At 43.3% G+C, this 21,329-nt stretch overlaps 1 protein-coding gene across 1 annotated transcript in view; it reads left to right on the top strand.

Moving 5' to 3' along the window:
- L3MBTL4 (L3MBTL histone methyl-lysine binding protein 4) overlaps positions 1–21,329 on the top strand; it is a 431,526-nt gene that overhangs the window by 143,978 nt on the left and 266,219 nt on the right. The window contains exons 12-13 of the mRNA XM_007449164.1: positions 5,579–5,664; positions 7,719–7,829. Of these exons, the coding sequence (XP_007449226.1) occupies positions 5,579–5,664; positions 7,719–7,829 (197 nt within the window). The remainder of the gene's footprint in view (positions 1–5,578; positions 5,665–7,718; positions 7,830–21,329) is intronic.

Below are 21,329 nucleotides of genomic sequence, written 5' to 3'. Positions count from 1 at the left end.
CTTTCCTCAGTCTATGCTGAAAACAGTTCCTCTCAGCCATAATTTGAGCAAAATGAGCTCTTTGACACATGCTTGAGGTACTGCTCGTCCACACTATAGACCCAAGAGTTCTCCGTGTGCTTTAGCATGTGACTGACGACCAAGCAGCAGATCTGATGTCCTGTTATAAATATTAGGGAGTCTAATTTGTATTCTTTGGCCAGAAAGGATATTTTAACTTTAATTGTAATGAGCTGAATGAGAGTCCAGGACTTCTGGCATCTAAGGTACCATCAATCTGAGGTGAGTTTCGATGTGTCTTTTGAAAACCAAATTGGGGGAACCTGAAGTAGGCTTAACCGTGATTGTCCTCACGTCTGGTGGTCAGTGGTGTACAGTGTCTGACCCAGGATGCTTGGTGGTCATGCAGTGTTAGGATGGTTTTCATAACTGGCCCTTCTGTGTGCGGAACCAGAGGGCAGGTCCCAGTCAGTGGTGGCTTTTCTCAGTCTCTACCATTGGGAGGCCCAGAGTCTGGACAAGTCCCTGCTCTGCCTTGTGAGCGCTGCCTGAATCAGTCTGTCAGATTGATGGTGAAACCCACTCAGGCTTCCCTGGTTCTGGTGGTCCGGCCCTCATTGCCTTCTGATGCTGGAGCTTTCTCCTGCCTAGTGCCCGGCAGCCTGCAAAGCATCACTGGGCCTCAGAGCAGCTCTCTGCAGGTCTTGATCTCTGTAAATTGCAGGTCAGGAGACCTGGGCTCTAGCTTTGGCTTCGTTATTAGTTGTCTTGCCTTTGACATGTCACTTAAAATACCAGGTCTCACTTTCCTCATCAATAAAATGAAGAGTTAGATGAAGAGGACTCTTAAGTCCTTCCAGCATGTATTTATGGTCAATGTTCTGTCCGTTCTTATTGAATCTTCTTGATAAGACTCTTAGCACATCCCTGTTTATTGCTGGTTGTTAAACAGCACTATTGTCCATTACTTAAAAATTGCTTGTCCTGGGACACCAATGGTTTTTGGTTCCGGAATTGACCCCTGGTATAACTGTTGTTGTCTTGCTTCCATGGGACAGGTTACCCAGACCAGAAGGTCAGGAACGTAAGGACTTGTGCTATTTATTCACGATCCCGGTTCTTTAGAAGGAAGGATCCGGTGGCAGAATTATGTTTTGATCTAGGCTGTTGTTGTAAGAAGAGCCTTGTAACCAGTCTCACCCTTCAGCTGGCCTTTCTTACGTGGAAAGTTGAGGAGTGCTGTTTGCCCGCACAGATGCCGCAAATCAGATGCCTTGCCTGGGCTCTGTCCAGGCTGCAGTGCTGCTTGGGAGCTGAGCCAGGGATGATTCAGGAGCATCATCCTGTCCTAACGGTGCCTCAGAATCCCAGCAGCGCCAGCGGGAAAGCAGCGTCATACCAGCTCCAGTCACCACAGTATTCAATGCAGACTTCTCAGGAAATACATTTCATTCATTTAACAGATATTTACCAAATAGTTATTGCATGATAATGACAGCACTGTTCTAGGCTCAGAGAAAATAGCAGTGACGTGAATAAATTTCTGTCAGAAGGCAGGAATATTCTAATGGGCAAGAGAAACGTGCAAAATATGAATAGTTAGGGGGTCAGTGCTGTGGAGAATAGGGCGGGTGATGCGGTGGGGAGGGGTGCGGGCTGTCTCAGGAGGTCTTGACACTGGAACAGCAGCTTAGAGGAGGAGGGTATCTGGGGAGTGGGGAGACGGTGGGGGGCGTCTCCTTCGGGGGGAGAGTCCGAGGGGGAGGAGGCTGTGGCGTCCTGTGGCAGCAGAGGGGAGGCCGGCTGTGCAGGGCCTGGGGTCGGGTGAGGACCTGCTTCTTTTCCTGAGTGATGCAGGCAGCCCTTGGAATGACACGATTTAGGAGTTTTCACTTATGCTTCGCTTGGTTTGGCCTTGCGTTTCCCTGAGTGTGTATCCTCTTTAAGGGCTTTTCTTGACTTCAGATCCCTTGAACTCAAAGCTCTGGAATTGACCTCTGTCCCCCCAGCTTCCTGACACCAGGAAGGAGGTGGGGGTCGCCCTTTCCAGGAGGAGCCCCACGGCTTCTCCGGACGTGGTCCTCAGCCTTCGGAAAGGGCCCCTGATCCCTAATCGCCTCCGCACGCCTCCGCACCCCTAGGCTGTCATCTGCCCTAGGCACCCGGCTACACCTTGTGTGTGGCCCCCGGTCCCCCACACCTGTGCCGGGTTTCCTCCCAGTGTTGTCCGTCCCTGACATTTCAGACTCTAAATAGTGCGGGATGCGGTGGGCTGTGAATAAACGCACTGACACCTGTAGCCCTGTCTCCCGTCCTCCGCCCGCGTCCCCTCCCCGTGATCCTGCACCTTGGCCTCCAGGGGGAGCTCGCCCCACCGTCCTGAGGCCTGGAGGATGGACGCCCTAGAATACTGGAGGAGCAGTGATGAAGGATGTGGGCAACTGAGTGAGACATCACTCTTCAAGTCCCATTTCATCTGCATCCTAACTGTACAACACTGGGTGAACTGCTCAAGCTCCCGGAGCCTCACCTGTAAAATGAGGAGAAAAAGGTGTATGTGAGGAATAAATGAATTAGTGTGGGTGGAGCGGGCATTACGGCGTTACCAGTAAATGGAAGCCAGTTAGACAAGGTTTTCTTTCCTTTTCTTTTTTTAAAAATAAATTTATTTATTTATTTTTGGCTGTGTTGGGTCTTCGTTGCTGCGCATGGGCTTTCTCTAGTTGCAGCGAGCGGGGGCTGCTCTTCGTTGCGGTGCGCCGGCTGGCTCAGGGCTGGGCCAGGAGGAGGACAGTGGGAATGGGTGGTGTTTGCAAGACGCCCGGGGCTGGAAGACGCTCTTTTCTTCCTTGGGTTCACTGAACAGGGAAGATAGACCTAATACATGTGTTTCCTCTTTTTTGCACATGCATAGCTCATTTCTAGAGAGTTGCACAGAGGCAGTTAGTACTTAAGAATCACTTAAAATAGTCATAGTCTTTTATTTTCACGTATTGATCATGTAAATCAGGGTGGGATTGTCCCTCTCGTAACAGCAGCTGGGTTTCTCGGGGCAGGACTAGTTGCTTTCTCTCTTGTGCACCATGCATTCCTCCCTCAACCCACCACATGCTGGTTTCCTTTGTCACCGTTGCCCTGAATCTGCCGGTCAGGTCCCTGGGCCAGGAACCTGGAGCAGGCAGAGAGGAGCCAATGCTGAAGGGGCAGATTCAGAGCCCACGCTGGAATGTGGAGGCCCAGAATACAAGGAATGAGTTTGGACGGTTTTTAAACATATGAGCTATAAAGGTAAATGCAACTGCAGAAATAATTATTGAGACGTAAGTTATGTAACGTGACTCACAGAGAGAAGGACAATAATCAAAAGAAATCCTAAAAGAGTTTTTTTTTAAAAAAAGTCCAGCTTAAATGTGTTTACAGAAGTTAGATAAAGCAAACCTGTTATGTAAGTAAATGTAAATGTTTTTTAAAATCCACTTAGGAGGTGTTTAACAGATACACCTGAAACAAAATTATGTAAAAGTAATAAAGATGGGCAAAATTTTATCAGACAAACATAAACAGAAAATAACCAAATGGCATACAATTTAATTTTTAGTAAAAAGAAGAATTTGAGGCAAAATGCAATAAATGTGTCTAAAAGGTAAAATTTCTCTATATTAAATAAATAGTGCAGTTAATATTGAATATTACATATGCTTTTATATATTAAACATTATAAGGTCAACATGTGATGCAAAATACCCCAAGATCCAGCAGTTTTACTCCTGGATGCATTCCAACAGAAATGTATACTTCTGGTTCCTGCAAAAAACACACTAGAATATTTGTAACAGCACTTTCTGTAATAGCCCCCAAATTAAAACTCCTCAGATGACCATCACCAGTAGAAAGGATGAATAAATTGTGAAATATCCCTGAATGGAGTACTGTACAGCAGTGAAAATGAACAACCCTCACCCAGCAGTCTACAGAACCTTGAAGCCAGACTACTGAGAAAAAGCCCAGGACCACAGATGAGCACAGGCTGTGTGATTCCATTCATACAAGGAGAAAAGGGAATGAGCAGAGCTCATCTCAGAGGGCAGAAGCCAGAACAGGTGGCTCCCTTTGAGGAAAGTGGGGCCGTGACTAGACGGGGGTGGGATGGGGACGGGGTGTCCCATGTTCTGGTTACGTGGGAGAGTTTATGACAATTTCTCAATCTGTCCACTTGATTTCTATATTTTTAAAAAATATATTTTATTTTGGCAAAACATTTAAATGTGAACAAAAAAATTATCAGAAGTACTGGAAAACTGTACAGAAAATTTATTTTAGAGATTCCTGCATATTGCTTCAGGCTTTTTGCTTAAATAAGAAATAAACAGATTTTTGAGTAATACAGCTATTTAGATTGAATTAATGCATATTGATATTATACCTTAAAACATATCTGTGTGTATGTATTGATATATACTTTAAATATTTTTTAACTGTTGATCCTGTGTTATACCAAGAAGAAATCTTAAAGTCTCCCAAATAGGAATTGTACGGACCATGTGATATTCTGAAACTACCATGTGGTGAACTGGAAATTATTATTAATATTTTAAACAACTTCAAAAATTAACCACTTGGGCTGTCTCTTAAATATTTGGCCAGTGATTAAATCAAGATGACAATTACACATTGTAATTGTTTTTTAGAAAGTAAAAGTGAGAAAGATAAATATTTCCTAAAAGTTTGTCCAGATGTGTAAAGCTGTATTGAGGGACAGCAGTGGTAAATTCATAGCCTTAAATGCTTATATTATTTTTAAAGAAATAAAAATAATTGTGTTTATAATTCAGTTTGGCAAGACAACTATAAAACAAACCTAAGGCAAGTATGAGGAAAGAGGTGATAAGACTAAAAGCAGCAAATGAAATAGTTAGGAAAGACAAAAGAAAACAATAGATCTGATGGGTGAGTCTAAGTACTCATTTCTTGAAAGGAAAAAGAAAACAACACAGTAATATAGGCAGACCTCTGGCAAATGTAACTAGGAATAAAATAACACAAGCATAAAGAGAAACAAGAAACCCAATTAGACAGAAATTTTTAAACATAGCGTGCTTTATATCATGTTATACCAATATATATTTTTAAATTGCAATGATAAATAACAAACCTGGGAAATTGTAATTACAAACATTTAATTATGAGAATAAAACCCTAATCGATGCAGAATTATTGGAGGAATTGGAAAGATCATCAGTTCATGGTGTGAGGTCAGACAGTGATTGTGAGTTTTTTAAAGCATCTCAAGAGGCCTCCTGGGGGTGGCCTGGCTCTGCCCAGTGCTCAGACCCCCATTCGACCTCGGTTCACCTGCTTACCCTCATGGAGTGAATGCACGGACCAGTGAATGCCTGCACACGAGCATAGTGGGGGCGAAACAGCCCTCTCAGAGGTTATCACAGACTTACGTTCTTAATAGGGGCTATTGAATAGTGAGCATTCAATTAACAGTGGGCATTATTGTTAGCAGATGTCTCATAGTATATGGGAATCAGAATATCAATGAGTAATCATTTGATATTTATTTATTTTTCAGGTTATCCTGAGCCAGAAAAATTTTCCTGGACAGAATATCTGGAAGCTACTCGAACTAATGCAGTACCTGCCAAAGTTTTTAAAATGGTAAGTTTGGATCTGTAACACTCCCAGCTTTTTTAAACAGTGTCCTTGTGGAATGGTGCCTTCATTTGGCAATTCAAAATCATTCTAGTTTTCTCCTTTTAAATTCAAGTGTTGTTTCCATGACCAATTTGCTTTGCTTTTCAGTTAAAAATACAAAGGAGGTGACTCATTTACTGTTGTTCCTATACACCAGTGTAGGTGACGATTTCCCTCCCTGAAGTCCGGTTGGAAGCCCCCTCAGCCTCTGATGACTGAGCCCTTCCTTTCTGGGTCTGTTGGTCCTCTGAGTGGGAACCCTGAGCTTTCGGTCTCAGGGACTGTTTGATGGTTGATGATGCCGGGATAAAATAGATGGAGTGTATGTAGCCCCTGTGTGTTACCCTTTCACCTATTTTGAGGGAACATTGCTTTTAGCAATTTGTCAGAATACCAACTAGTAAAGTTCAAATTTGTACTTACACATTTATTCCAGGATTAAACCAAGTATAAAGAAAGTGTACTGATAGCTTAGTTAGAGATACTTATGTTCTAAACCAGTGGTTTTCAAGCTCTGTTCCCTTTCAACTATGTGTCCCTGACTCATCTTTAATCAGAATGTTATATAGTGAGCTTCTCCATGTGATTTCTTTTACTGAAAGTTTTCTAAAGATCAAAAGGGGTTTAAAACAGAATGCTATTTCGTTTTTTAAAACAATTGATTAAAATAGGTCGAATTTGGAGGAAGAGGTATGATCAAATTAAGAGGGCTAGAAGTTCTGGCATGCTAGAAAGCGTTTTAAGAATTGCAAAAATTCAATAAGCAAAAATACCAGCTGCTTGTAGTCTCACTTTCTCTCTTGCTTTATGTCAAAGCTTCACTTTACTTTTCCAAGAAGAAAATTACAAGAAAATCATATTATGAAAAGATTCAGTTAAAAAGGCAACCTCCAGCCTGTGTCACAGGGTTATTAAGGGTTCACCTCAAGCTGTATGTCTTTGGCATCTGCAATATGAAACAATTACCTTTGTTATCAGCATGGTGACCTCGGGGAGAAAAGAAATATTTTCAAGGATCAGAGACCTAATTATAGTCAGTATGCTCCATTTAGTAGACATAATAATGCATTTTAGAAACAAATATGCTTCCACAAAAGCTGGAGAGGAACAAACTAGGTGTTGTAGAAAGATTTAACTGTTTTGTAAGTCAGGCATTATCAAAAGTTTTTTTTTCCTACTGCCATTTTCTAGACTTGAGAAATTCAGTACCCTTTCATTTTCAAGAAAGTCGACTGAACACTTTTATGTGTAACAGCTTTCAAAGTGAAACTTTTTGCCATCCTTAAACACTGGCAGAGTTGTCTTTTGACTGATTTTTGGTAAATTTCCTCAGTTTCAATGATTTGGTAAGCCCCAGTGCATTTTTTCCCCACTCCATTTTCTTTAGTGTTTCCTGAGTGTCCATCGTTGTAGACTCCTGGTTCCCAGCATTTTAAGACTTGGAAGAAACCCTAAATTAATACAGTTTAACATGCTTATGTTAAAGATGAAGCACCAAAAGCACAGATTATGACTTTAAATTACATTGTGGTTTGATTTTAAAACATTTAGCTGTTATAATTATGGCAGATTTTATCTATTTTAAAATTTAAAGGATCATGTTTATCCTTTCTGATTTTTTGTTAATTTTGCCTTCTGTGTCTTACACTCCAAAACTGGGCAGTGATAATAGTCAATGATTTCTTAATTTAAAAGGTTAATTTTAGAAAAAAATAACATCTAAACCAATAGATAGATTATAATAAGATCCTTTTTTGAACTTGTGACCATTAATGAATTTATGATTTAATCTTTGTCTTTTAGCTATCTTGAAAATTACCAAAATATTATTTTTCCTCCTGCAGGTTTTTATGAAAGTGGATAAAATAATATGCATGAAGGTCTATGTGCTCTTAAAACTAAATTCCAGTTGTATTAAATATCTGATGTAAAGTTAGAACAGTCATATTTTAGAAAACGTTAGTAGCACATCTGAACTATTGGATTTCGCATAACTTGTTGCTCTTGTAATGTTACAGCGGTTGCCCCATGGTTTTCTCCCGAATATGAAACTTGAAGTCGTGGATAAACGAAACCCCAGGTTAATTCGTGTTGCTACGATTATAGATGTTGATGACCAAAGAATAAAGGTACACGTTTGGATTAGTACGATATTGTATTGGCGTTTTCCCTACGTTTCCTGTGAGACTGGCTTCAGAGGCTCTGATTTCTTATCTCAGCAGGAGAAATCGAACTGGCCTGACTTCACTGCTGGTCAGGAGACTCTGGTAGAAGGTCCTCTAGCCAGTGTGTGTGGAAGGGGACTCTGTAGATTAGACACGACTGATTTTCAGAGGGTTCTTACACATCCCTGTTTGGATTTGCTGCATAGACGTTATACATTTTGTTCCTTTTTTAAAAAAGGCTTCTTTTTGTTGGTATTATCAGATTTTTCTTGAAACTGTTGTCATTAAACACCTTTACAAGAACGATTACCTCCTTGTTCTCTCCTATTCAAACAAAAGGTTAGATTTTGAAGTGAAAATTTGATTCACAGATTTCTATACCATCCTTGCTGTGACATCTGGATTTTAAAAATATACACATCTTCAAAATTAAATTATCCTTAAGTGAAAGCCTTTCGTTTTTTTTATACAGAAAAAGCTGAAGGCATCTGTGGAGTTCAGTAAATCTTCTATAGCATATGACAGTTCAGAAATTATTTTCCACCCAAGCACAGTTTATTTTCATATTAATAAACAGATTGAAGCCAACGAATATTTATAGAAATTATTAAGAAAGATGTATTTAAGTTCGATATACAGTTTGATATAATTTAAAAGAAATCTTATTTGCTATGTGCCTAATTTGAAAACAATTTCTAATTCATCTCATAGAGAGTAGTCAGTATGTACATTTTAGTAAAACATAGAGATGCGTATTTGGCTTGGCCATGGATTATCAAAAGCAGATATTGGCAATGTCCTTTATTTTTCTGACAAATGAAAACTGTGCTAAACGCTATTCAGGAATAATATGTTATAGGTATTTTCTCCCACATACATTGTTATTAAAGTTTTATTTTAAATTTAATCATATTGCATAAATTCTTATTTGTAGCTTTTTCTTGTTTACTCTTTTTAAAATTTATTTATTTATTTATGGCTGCGTTGGGTCTTCGCTGCTGCATGCGGGCTTTCTCTAGTTGCGGTGAGCCAGGGCTACTCTTCGTTGTGGTGTGCTGGCTTCTCATTGCGGTGGCTTCTCTTGTTGGGCAGCACAGGCTCTAGGCGCGTGGGCTTCAGTAGTTGTGGCACGCAGGCTTAGTTGCTCCGTGGCATGTGGGATATTCCTGGACCAGAGCTCGAGCCCGTGTCCCCTGCCTTGGCAGGCAGATTCTTAACCACTTCACTACCAGGGAAGTCCCTTATTGTTGTTTACTCTTATAGCACTTACTGTGGGATTGATTTTTGGATATCATAATTACTTTATAAATTCAGTAATATTTCATTATTGAAAATGAGCATCAGGTTTTTTTCTTTAAGTTCTTATTTACCTTTCATTATAAAGTTATTGCATTTATAGGAAAAGCTTAATCTTAATAGTACATAAAATGTTGTTTAGAATTTTAATTGACAGATTATTTTCTTGTGGTTCCTAAGATACCTACAATAGTATCCAATTGAACGTATTTGTCAGCTTACAGTGTGATCATATTGGATTAGTATTACCGTAAAATACCATTTGAAAACCTTTAGCTCCTAAAGTAAGTTTAGTATATTCCTTATTTACCATCTCAGCACTGGACTTTAAAAATCTCTTAAGATTTAGCTCATCCTTCCAAAGAAGTATTTCATGTCTCTTCTTATTCTTTTTCTTTCATGGAAATTGCTTTGACCATTACTAGAAGAAAAAGAGTTGAAAAGTATTGGGTACTTTTCACAGGCTTAGAACCCTAAGTGTTACCTCTGTGGTTGTGGGCATAATGGAAACCCCTTTAGGATTTTAGGGCTAAATTAAGATGTGAAATGGTGCTTTAGAAAATGTGCAATGCATTGCTTCCACACACCCTTCAGTCTGCCAGAATGTATCAGTCTTGGAATGACATAGGTGTCTCTGGGCTGTGGAAAACTTGCGGTCTCCCAAAGAGCCTCTGACCTCCTGCAACACCTGCCACCATGGCCCCCACCCTGTCCCTCCCCAGGCAGGCCCGCAGCTGGGTAAGTGCTTGTCCTGCCCCGTGAGGTGGAGGTGAAGGGATTGTCTGGGGGCTGGCGCAGATGTCTGAATGGAAACAAATTACAGAGAAGGTTCAGAAGCATAGCTTAAAGTTCCATTCATGGGTGTTCCCAGGGAATACAGGGTGTTGAAAATGAGCGTCAGGTTTTTCTCTGAATTCTTGTCTAAGTAGATTGAAGGTAGTGGTGGGGTTATTTTGCCAGTTGAGAAAGCAGTTGACCCTTTCCTGGTCTCCTCTTGTCCGGGGACATCTCTTTGTTCCTTTATTAATGTGTTGGTCATATAGTTCTGCAGTTTCCTCTTTTAATGTCAGTATCCTTCAAGGACTGTTTTTATCGCTGGCATGTGATAGATGCTTAATGTATGTGTGAGCGAGGGAAGGAGTGAAGGATGAGTGGCATGGAATGTACCTTGGCGTCCTCCCATTTGAATGAGACAGTTGTGATAGTCACAAAGCACTCTTCCCTCATGCTCAGCTGCTCTCCTGACTCCTCTTCCCTTGGAAATCTAACTCAGCCTGCTGCACAGGAAAGCACCATAGGTTCCACTGGTCAGGTTTGATTCCAGCTCTGACCGTGTTGATACCTTGGTAGTTACTCAACTTATTTGCACTTTCCTCATCTGGAGAGCGATGTGGTTCACAGTGCCCACCTCCCAGGCTGGCTTTGAGCATCTGGATGAAGATTGTATACAAAACTCCTGGAACTGTGCCCTGCTCTTTGTAGGGCATCAGTTGGCCGCCGCTGCAGTATTAGTCAGTGCAGGTGCCCTGGGCTGCGCTCCCGGGGGCCCTGGTTTTCTGTGCTAATGAAGTAATTGTCATCAGTAGGGGGAGAGGAAACAAGCCCAGGCTACTTGGTGAGCAAAGCAGGGAGTCCCCGGGGATGCTAACGGAGCATGTGCGATTGTGCCACGGGCCTGGGTTTGAGTGTTGGGGGCCAGCCTGGTGAACAGCAAGAGCGATCTTAGTGCTGATGGTGATGACGGTGTCAGACACTCCTCTAAGGGCTTTATATACAGTAGTGTATCCTCACAGCCACTGGGCCACATAAGGTACTATTGTACCCATGTTATAGATGAGGAAACTGAAACTCAGAGAGGTTAAGTAAATGGTCCAAGGTAGCAAGCTAGTATATGGGGGAACCAGGCTTTAAACCCTGGGTTTCAAACAGGGTTTTCAACCCTAGAGCTTATATTCTTCCTGCTCCTACTCTTACGTTCTACTTTTTGTCATAATTACCCCACTTGCTAGAGGGAGAGCAGATGTCTAGGACAGGGAGTGGAGTTCATCTGTAACACCACTCTACTGTGTCTTTTGTGCAGAGCTCACGTTGCCTGTCCTGCCTGGAGGTTTGTGTGGTCCTGGCATTCCATGGCAGAGCACAGCAGACCCAGCAAAGACACACTTTGTTCTTTTCTGCCACTCCCTAAATATATAGTTGCCCATATGTGCTTGATTAGTTCTGTTTTATAACAGCTTTTTGAAACAAAATCACATACCGTAAAATGTATTGGTTTTGAGTTCGTTCTCAGAAGTGTGCAACTGTCACCACTATCTAAGTTTATAACATTTTCATCCCCCCACAAAAGAAAGCTCACATCCATTAGCAATCACTATTTGTTCTACACCTCCACCTTAGCCCCTGATAATCCGGCTTTCTGTCTCTATGGCTTTGCCTATTCTGAACATTTCATATAAATGGAATGATATAATATGTGACTCTTTGTGTCTGGCTTCTTTCACTTCCTGTAATGTTTTGAAGGTTTCATCCAAGTTGTAGCATGTAACAGTACTTTATCCCTTTTCATTTCTGAACAGTATTCCACTGTATGCATGTACCACATTTTGTTCATTCATCATGGGTAGACATTTGGGTTGTTTCCACTTTTTGGCTAGTTTTAAAAATTATTTATTTATTTATTTATTTATTTATGGCTGCGTTGGGTCTTCGTTGCTGTGCGCGGGCTTTCTCTACTTGTGGTGAGCAGGGGCTACTCTTTGTTGTGGTGCACAGGCTTCTCATTGCAGTGGCTTCTCTTGTTGCGGAGCACGGGCTCTAGGCGTGCGGGCTTCAGTAGTTGTGGCTCACAGGCTCTAGAGTGCAGGCTCAGTACTTGTGGCGCATGGGCTTAGTTGCTCTGCGGCATGTGGAGCAAGGGACCAGGGCCCAAACATGTGTCCCCTGCAATGGTGGGTGGATTCTTAACCACTGCTTTTTGGCTATTTTAAATAATGGTGCTGTGAACATTTGTGTGTGTTTTTGTGTGCACATATGTCTTCACTTCTCTTAGGTATATATCTAGGAGTAGAATTGCTGCGTCCTATGATAATTCTTTGTTTAATGTTGTGCTCCAAAGTGGCTGCACCATTTTACATTCTCACCAGCGGTATACAAAGGTTCCAGTGTCTCTACATCCTTACCAACATTTGTTATTGTCTCTTTTATTTATTATGGTTATCTCACTGGGCCTGAAGTGTTTAGCTCCAAAGAATCTGAATTATTACATGTGACCACTAAAGAGAAGGGGGATGCTTCGTGGTTGCAGTAGTAGAAGCAGGGGCAGTAGTGGGTGTGGTGATGTCAGTCTCAGGAGTCACAGACACAGTAATAGGAAAGTAAGAAGACCCCAGTGCCGAATGTGGGCTTTGTTCCAGGGAGCTCGTTGAGTATGTCACATATCGCATCACATGTCGCATCTTTATCGTCACAACAACTCTCTTGTTTATTTTTTATTGAGATATAATTGACGTATAGCAGTATATTATTGATAGTTTCAGGTGTACCATATGATTGGAGATTTGTATATGTTGGGAAAGCATCACCACAATAAGTCTAGTTACACAACAGCCCTTCCAGGTAGGTGTTATTTCTTCTTTGCAGTTGGCACGAACTGAATTTGACCAAGGTTGCACAACTAGTTTACACTTAGATGTTTCTAACTCATTTTAGCCCTTACTCTGCAGCTCTGATGAGCCATTGGCATTAGGGGCTATAATTGTCAGTGTTAGGGACGATGGCAGCCCTATTCAAGATGCTCTGTACTCTGCCGGTGCTAGCCAGGCCAGATATTCTGATTTTCATACTGAAAATATCAATTTGGTTGTGTATGGTTCATTGGTAGGTGAGCTGTGTTTTTCTTACAATGGCAGGGTTTTAAGATGCTATTTCCCTCTTATTTTGATTACTGTCTTTATTAATTACCATGGTTACTCTCTAATAAATATTTATGATGTACTCAATGTGTGTCTTGTTCAGTTTATAGCCAGCTATTAGGTTTAATAACTATTCTTTTGTTTGGTTGCACAGTGTACTCTGTTATATCTGAAAACCCGTTACTGTCACCTTATCAGGAATTGCACATTAAATTACAATAGACGGATGGATGCTTTTAGGAAGTTTAGCCTTTATTTGGAAAAAAAAGTATTCTTCTACAAATAAACATAAAGGGAGGACTTAAAACAGAGTAATGTTTGATAAATATTTGCCCTGTGGGAACCCTAGCTAAGCTGTGAAATGAATTATAAATGAATTCCAAATAGATGTTTTAGGAAGTTCTACTGAATCACTAATAAATTGAGTCTCTTCAGCAAGTCTTTTCATATTTAATGCATTAACTGGATGTATTTGTGGGATTTCTAAATGAAATAAGAGCATCATGACCAAGAAAAATTGTCACAGTAAGTGGTCTGTGTGTGTGACTTGAAACTAGTTCGAATTTTAGGTCAGATTAATAAGTTCAAAGTTTTTGTTTGAAAAAATCTTGCAGGTGGACTCATGCAAAGCAAAAGTCCAAATACAAGCCCGTGAATGTTCATTTTAATTAAGGGTTGCCAGCACTTTGAGGAAGTTGCTTGACCCCTACAAGTCCTGGCGTAATTATCTGTCAAAGAGGGAGCAGAGTATGGAGTGCGTCCTCTCACTCCCCAGCATCTCCATCTCGGGCGCATTTTTGAAAATGATTTTGAAATACGAGACTAGAACAAGATACTAACACTAAAAATGACAGTCCTTTGAGCTAAACTTCTAATTAATGGCCATTACGTGCCACAGTGATTGATGACTATCTTCATTTGGGAAGGAGACTGGGACAACTTTCAAAAATATTATGACCAATTAATGAAGAGATAATTTTCAGAGTAGTTGAAACTATAAATTAGTGTCAACCATAATTTCCAGAAAAGTTGAAGCAGGTAGAAGGCTCTACCTGGTAAAGTTGCATTAGTGTGATCACGGTCACAACAAACAGCAATAATAACATCTGTGACGGCTCACCCGGGTGTGGTGCCACATGCTACCCTGTGCGTGCTTCACATCCTTTTCCTCTCCCCATCCACACGCCACCCTACAAGGGAGTCTCAGGGGGGAACAAGTGCAGGCGCTTCAGCAACTTGCCTGAGGTCACGTGGCTCCTAAGCGGTAGAGCAGGCGGGGACTAGGTGGCCCGGGTCTTCAGCCGGAGCTCTTAACCTGCAGGGCAGCATCTCCGTCAGTTAAAGGGCCAGAGAGTAACCCGGCCTTGGGGGCCAAGTGTCTCTGCCACGGCCGCTGGCTCTGTGGTTTAGCACAAAATTGGCCGTAACCTATATGGAAGCAGGTGAGCGTGGCTGGGTCCCTAGGAAACTTTATTTATGGACACTGGAATTTGAATTCCAAATAATTCCACATGTCATGAAGTGTTCTTCCTTTGATTTTTCTCAAGCCATTTAAAAAGGTAAAAACCAATTTTAGCTACTGGCATGCACAAAGATGGGTGCTAGGGCCCTATTTAGCCTCTGGGATGTAATTTGCCAGTGCCTGTCTTAATAGATACGCTATACTGATTAGATGATGAGGTGAACTTATTGAGTCGTTACCTTTAGTATAAGCAGTTTTTTATCCGTGCCTTTTTTTTTTTTTTTTTCTGGATATTTGATTCGTGAACCAAACCAGATCTATATTTAAATTTCAGTCTAGTTGTAGGTAAGTTTTATATAGTCAGTCAAGGAGGTAAATGAGATGATGCCACGGAATCAACACTTTCTAGACTTAAGCGCATGCCTCCGAGTATCAGTGGATTACCAGCCATTCATCTGATTTTCAGAGTGAGTGTAGTCAAGCCCCTCCCTTCCATAATGTACATTCTTTCCCAGAGTCAGCTTATCTGCCACTGGCGTTGGATTCTCCAAGAACTGTGAGTAGGGTCTCACACTGAACATTTTTATGAAAGTCAGTGTATCCAGAACAGAAACCTTTCCAACAGTGTAAAGAACTGTGGTGGCGGGCAGCCGGCCACCCTGCTGGAGCTGCTGCCGGCGCTCCCTCTCCCTAGGTAACCTCACCCTGCCCGTCTCACCAGCCTGCCCGGCGGGACCTGCTGATATCCTGACCTGTGACTGTTTGGCTGGAGACGCTAGCTTAGTCATGAGCTCCAAAGAATAGAAATAGCACGTTTCACAGTTTCTATGCAGAACACTGTCTTGTGTGGAAACTCTTAAATAAAAGGTGATGTGTGGTAGCACTGATTGTTTTGAACCCTTATTTTAGGGTTATGCATTTCTTTGCGTGTCTGAGGAATGCTGTAGATGGCGCAGCTGCAAAATGCACGCCCCTGTCTACATAGATGCTGGATTATGTTTGTGTTTCAAGGGTTAATGGACTTTTTTTTTTTTTTTTTTTTTTTTTTTGCGATATGTGGGCCTCTCACTGTCGTGGCCTTTCCCGTTGCCGGACGCGCAAGCTCAGCGGCCATGGCTCACGGACCCAGCCGCTCCGCGGCATGTGGGATCCTCCCGGACCGGGGCACGAACCCGTATCCCCTGCATCGGCAGGCGGACTCTCAACCACTGCGCCACCAGGGAGGCCCGGGTTAATGGACTTTTGACTAAGTTAGTAAAAGGCCCTCCATTCACTATTCTCCATCACTTCATTCAAAGCTTTGTATTTACTCAAAAAGTACGGGGCCGCTTGCCTGCCGGATAGTGAAGACTGGTTTCCCAGACCTCAGTCGGAAGGTGAGGTCTGGACTCGCTGTCTGTCTGCAGAGCGAACGAGAGAGTCTTTGGCGTGTGTCTTAGCTTTGGAGGAGACACTCATGTTCTCTGCTGTTCTCCTGAACAGAAGTGCGCTGTTTCTGACCATCTGCAGCTCTGACATCACAAATGCCCTCACTAATACTGATACTTTGCTAATTATGCTGGGCATCATCTCTTTTTCTCACATCCTGCTTCACACTCTATTTTTACCACCAGGAGAATATCTCTCAAATATAAATAACTTAATGAAAACACCCCAGAATGAACTGATTAGGCGAGACGGCGGTTAGGCATTTTCCCCCTTGTTACAAAATCTGTGTCATTTCTTGTGATATAAGGACAGGCAATAGACTCCAAAATCTGTGTCATTTCTTGTGATATAAGGACAGGCAATAGACTCCGGGGAAGGAGATGCTTCTATGAGGAGGCAGTGGGTAGATTCTTACTCAGGTTAATTTATTCCCCAAATGGACTTGTATTATCTTCCCATTGCTACTGTAACAAATTACCACAAACTTAGTGGCTTAAAATCACACAGGTGTAGCACATTACATTGCCCCGTGTCACTGGGCTAGAATGGAGGTTTCAGCAAGGCTGTCTTCCTTTTGGAAGCTCTGGGGGATCCTGTCCCTGACCTTTTCCAGTTTCTGGAGCAGGCTCTGTTCCTTGACTGTTGGTCCTTTCTCCACATTTAGCAGGTACCATCTTCAAACCTCCCTCTGACATTTCTGTGTCCCGTGAATAGGGACGGTTGTGATTATCTTGGGCCCACAGGATAACCCAGGATAGTCTCTGCCATCTCAAAGTCCGTCACTTAATCACACCTGCAAAATCCCTCTTGCCATGTAAGGGAGCGTTTTCACAGGTTTTAGGGGTTAGGATGTGGACATCGCTGAGAACCATTATTCTGACGATTGCAGTGGTGTTAAAGTTAAGATACACATTAAAAACAGGCAGAAGAGGCGAGGTCTACTATGCAATCAACAGCTTTTATTTACTGAGCACCCCAGGGTAGAAGGGGCCATTCTAGGAGCCAGGGGCCCTGAGACGAGGCCCTCACAATCTAGTTGGGAGATGGGTTAAATCACAGTTCAGTGTAGAGTGCGTGACACAAACCGTAAGGTGCTGTGCAAGTTCACTGCAGTGCAGCGAGCATTGTGAGCAAAGATGCCGAGGGGCAGATGGCTTCTCAAGAAGAACAGTTTTTCTTCACTTAGAGATATTTCCATTTCCAAACACCAAATGCCTTTATTTACTATCATGTAGAGACAAAGGAGTCTTCAGATTTAATCTGTTTTACATTGTGTGTGCATGCATGTATGTATGTATTTGCACACACACACGCGCATACACACACATTTATTTATTTATTTATTTGTTTGTTTGTTTGTTTGTTTATTTATTTTAATTGAAAGGCCCTTCGGCAGGCAGGCTATACAAGCTCTGTGTTTGGACCTGGGAGCAGAGGCATCACAGGAAGCTGCATGGCTGTGGAGCCATTGGGGCTCAGCTGTGGGGAACAGGGCGCAGGGGCCTGCAGCTCAAGCAGGTGGGGCGGATCTTCTTTCTCTGCTGCTACTTCTTAGAGGCTTATTGCCTGTGCGTCCTACCCTGGGTCTCCCTCTGGGCGTTTGTGCCCTTGCTTCCTTGGAGGGACCAGCATGCGGCTGTGGAAACAATGGGACCAGGCTGCATTCATGTGGCGCTCTTCCGCCAGCTCCGAGGAGGCCTTCGACAGAACAGAAGGGGGGTAGATCTCATAAACTCAGAGGGTGGATCTCTGTTTCAGAACTGTGGAACCAAACAGGGAACTGTGGTGGGGTCCAGACGTGCAGGCTGGCCAGGGTGGCAGCCCCCCAAGAACAGTTGATGATCAGGGACACAAGCCGACACAAACTGGGAACAGGCGCCGCTGAAAATATCAGTATCCCGCCTTCCGGGTGGAACTGGGGTGGCTTTTCCACACTTAGCACAGGTGAGGGTTTCCTGCAGCTGCAGGCTCCCTGTCACCTGGGAGCAGGACAGGAATGGAGGCACGGGCCTCACCCCAGACCCGCTGGGTCAGAATCTGCATTTGAATAAGAGCCTCCTCCCCAGAGCTGCAGTCATGTATTTAACCGTAACTTGATATCGCTTGTATGTTCCATGTTAATATGTCCTGGCTGAACTCCACAGCACGCAGACCCAGACCTGTTTCTTCCCTCAGCGTCTGCAGCTTAGTAAAGGGCAGCTTATCCACCAGATTGCTCAATCCAGATACCTGGGAGCCGTTCCTAAAATCTGCCCGTCTCAGAACAGCCACATACAGCCCGCCACCATATTCTATTGATTCTAACTCCCAGTACTGTGTCCCTCATCTCTTGACCTCTCTTCATCTCCATGACAACCACCCTAATGAAAGCCGGCATCACCTCTCACATGGGCCACTACACTTCCGTTCCAGCTGGGCTCTGCACCCCCGAGCTCCTGGCAATCCATGCTGCACAGAGATGCCAGAGTGGACTTAAAATGTGGATTGGAGCACGTGCATTGAGGTAAAAAGAATCAATTCTTAGTGTGCCCAACTAGGTCCTGCACACTGCACTGTCAACTCACTCCCCCGACCTGTCTTCTCCCATCATTTATCACCTTAGAGGCAGCTGTAGAGTTTAGAAAATGGCAAGGATCTGGCTAGAGACTTTGGGCTTAATATTAACAGTTCTCCTTGGAGTGGAAGTGATGCCCCACTCTCTGCCTCACAGCAGTGGTCATGCGCTGCCCCCTCTCATGCCTCTGAGTACTGGTGTTCATTTCTTTCTTGGGGAACCGGCCATACTCAGAACCCGTGTGGGCAATGACAGCTGTTAAACGACGGGCTTCTGCCCCTGGCACCTGGCAGAGCCCTTCCACAGGGATGGACGGTGCATCTGGATTTCATAATCGTTGAAACCGTGCTACAAGGGTGCGGGAGGGATGTGCACGGTAGAGTCAGGGAAATAGAAGAATTCTCTTTTCATGGTTTTTACAGCAAAATTTGCTTTGTGAAGTCAGTAGATATTTTTTTGCCTAATAAGTGGAATTGGGCCCAATTTTATGTGAATGTACCAAAGATGGAGGCTTTGCATCAAGAACCTACAGGGAAGCAGGCGTTGTCGCCTCGTTTCCCACAAGTGCCGTGTCGCTGCATTTGCTTCCTCTTCTGCCGCTTCTGTTGTCCTTCTGCAGGCCCTGTCTACACCGGGAAGGGGATTTTTGCCCGTTCTCTAATTGTTGCCTTTTACGGACTTCTGAATGAGGCCAGGTTGAGTCCTGCGGCCAGAGAAGACAACGAGCCATTCCGAGGGGTTTGGCTTTAAAGTCATCTCTGCAGGGGTCCAGGGACCCCCCCCCGAGTCCATTTCTGTGACTCCACCCCATCCTCCCCCCATCAGTTCACCGCCCCCCGTCAGCCAAGGAGGCTGCTTCACAGTCCTCCTTCCTCTCAGAACCCTGCTTTTCATTCACCAGGAAGACAGAAGAAATGCAAAATAAAATCAACCCTGTCCCCACGGCCAGTCTCCCTTTCCGTTCATGTCTGAACACACACTCAGAGTTTCCGTGGGAGAATTATCCCGGCTCTATCAAAGCATTCACTTTCCTCTTATATGAATTTAATCTGCATCATAGGATTTATGGTTATCTGACATTAGATTACACATTCATGTGTTTATTTCTTTATCACGTTTTGCCACTAGAATGTAAGCTCACGGAGGAAGCACTTTTCTCTCTTGATTTCCCAAGTACTCTTTTTTTTTTTTTTTTAAATATTTACTTGTTTATTTATTTATTTGGCTGTGTTGGGTCTTAGTTGCAGCACGCAAGATCTTCGCTGAGGCATGCGGGGTCTTTTGTCGTGGCACGAGGGCTTCTCTTTAGTTGTGGCATGCGGACTTTCTCTCTCTAGTTACGGGGAGCAGGCTCCAAGGCGCGTGGGCTCTGTGGTTTGCGGTGCGCGGGCTCAGTAGTTGTGGTGTTCAGGCTTAGCTGCCCCACGGCATGTGGGATCTTAGTTCCCCAGGGATTGAACCCGCGTCCCCTGCATTGGAAGGCGGATTCTTTACCACTGGATCACCAGGGAAGTCCCACCCAAGTACTCTTGACATCCTTGTGCCTATAGAACAGTCCCTGGCATTTCATGGGCACCAGATAAACACTTGCTGAATGAATGAATGAATGAATGAATGACGATTGTAAATAAAAATGTACTGATAGGTTGTTTACTGGAAGTAAATTGCTATTGTTAAGGATTACTTATTCCTTATCAAAACAAATGTGCATTAACCCTTGGCATTAACTAGATATCCTCTATGTAATCCCCCATAAAAGAGAAACTATTTATAATACCACATGGAACGTTGGATTTTAATTGGTGCGTCTGTATAACTAATAGACTTTTAATAGGCAACACGGTAGCTATAAGCATGGCTAAGAATGATATAATATTTGAATAACTAAAATCATGCATTATTACATTGTATCTGATGTTTTCTCCCTTGGAATATTGACACAGTGAGTCATGGCAGTTACAACGGTGTCAGAGAAGCAGAGCCCATTATGGGGCCATTATGATAATGGCATATGACAAACAGTGGGGCTATGGATGGTAATGGATACATAAATGGATAACAAATGGCTGGGATTCTGAACGGTAACGGTTGCTAGCGATTTTCTAGTAATAATAACCTCCTTCTCTTAAAATAAATGTAAATTTAATGTCAAAAACTGGCAGCAGCATGAAGGGTCCACATTGCTTTTGGGGGTGTCCCACTTCACTTGGCTTAAGCTTCTCCTTCCAGAAACCTGGGTTCATCTCTGCTTCCCAGCCACCGAGGCAAATTCCTCTGACAGCCTGACCCCACGATGTCCCCCCATCAGATGTATTAGGATGGCCTATCTCAGTAAATACACAACCCCAAGCCCCAGACTGACCTTGTCCTTTGCTGGGCTGCACACTGATTATTTCCCATTTGCATCCAGGATTCTGGAATGAACAAGCAATTTGCACCGCAGTGCTTTGTGCTGCCCTCAGGACACTTGCAGTGGGGCCTCTGCTCTGGCGCCTCCTTCACCCCTCCTTTGCTGGCTTCTGGGGCAGCTCCCCCTGCAGGGGTGCTGTCCACTCTGCGGGCATTCCCGCCCAGCACCTTCCTGCCTGACACTCTGAGGCTCTCTAGCTGCCCTGAGGCTGAGTGTTTCAGTGAGAGCTCAGAGATTTGTTTTTCTCTGGTCCTTCCTCATAGTTCATCTGTCACCACCTCTGAGCCAGGTCTGTGCTGGACCAGTGATTCCCTTCTGCTGAAGCTCATTGTATTGTTTCTGTTTCCATTGCCTCCAGAAACTATATATATATATATATATATATATATATATATATATATAT

This window comes from Lipotes vexillifer, unplaced genomic scaffold (genome assembly GCF_000442215.2).
Source record: "Lipotes vexillifer unplaced genomic scaffold, Lipotes_vexillifer_v1.1 scaffold605, whole genome shotgun sequence".
Classification (NCBI taxonomy): domain Eukaryota; kingdom Metazoa; phylum Chordata; class Mammalia; order Artiodactyla; family Lipotidae; genus Lipotes; species Lipotes vexillifer.
The sequence above is the reverse complement of the archived record's forward strand: the minus strand, read 5'-3'. Positions and strand labels throughout refer to the sequence as shown.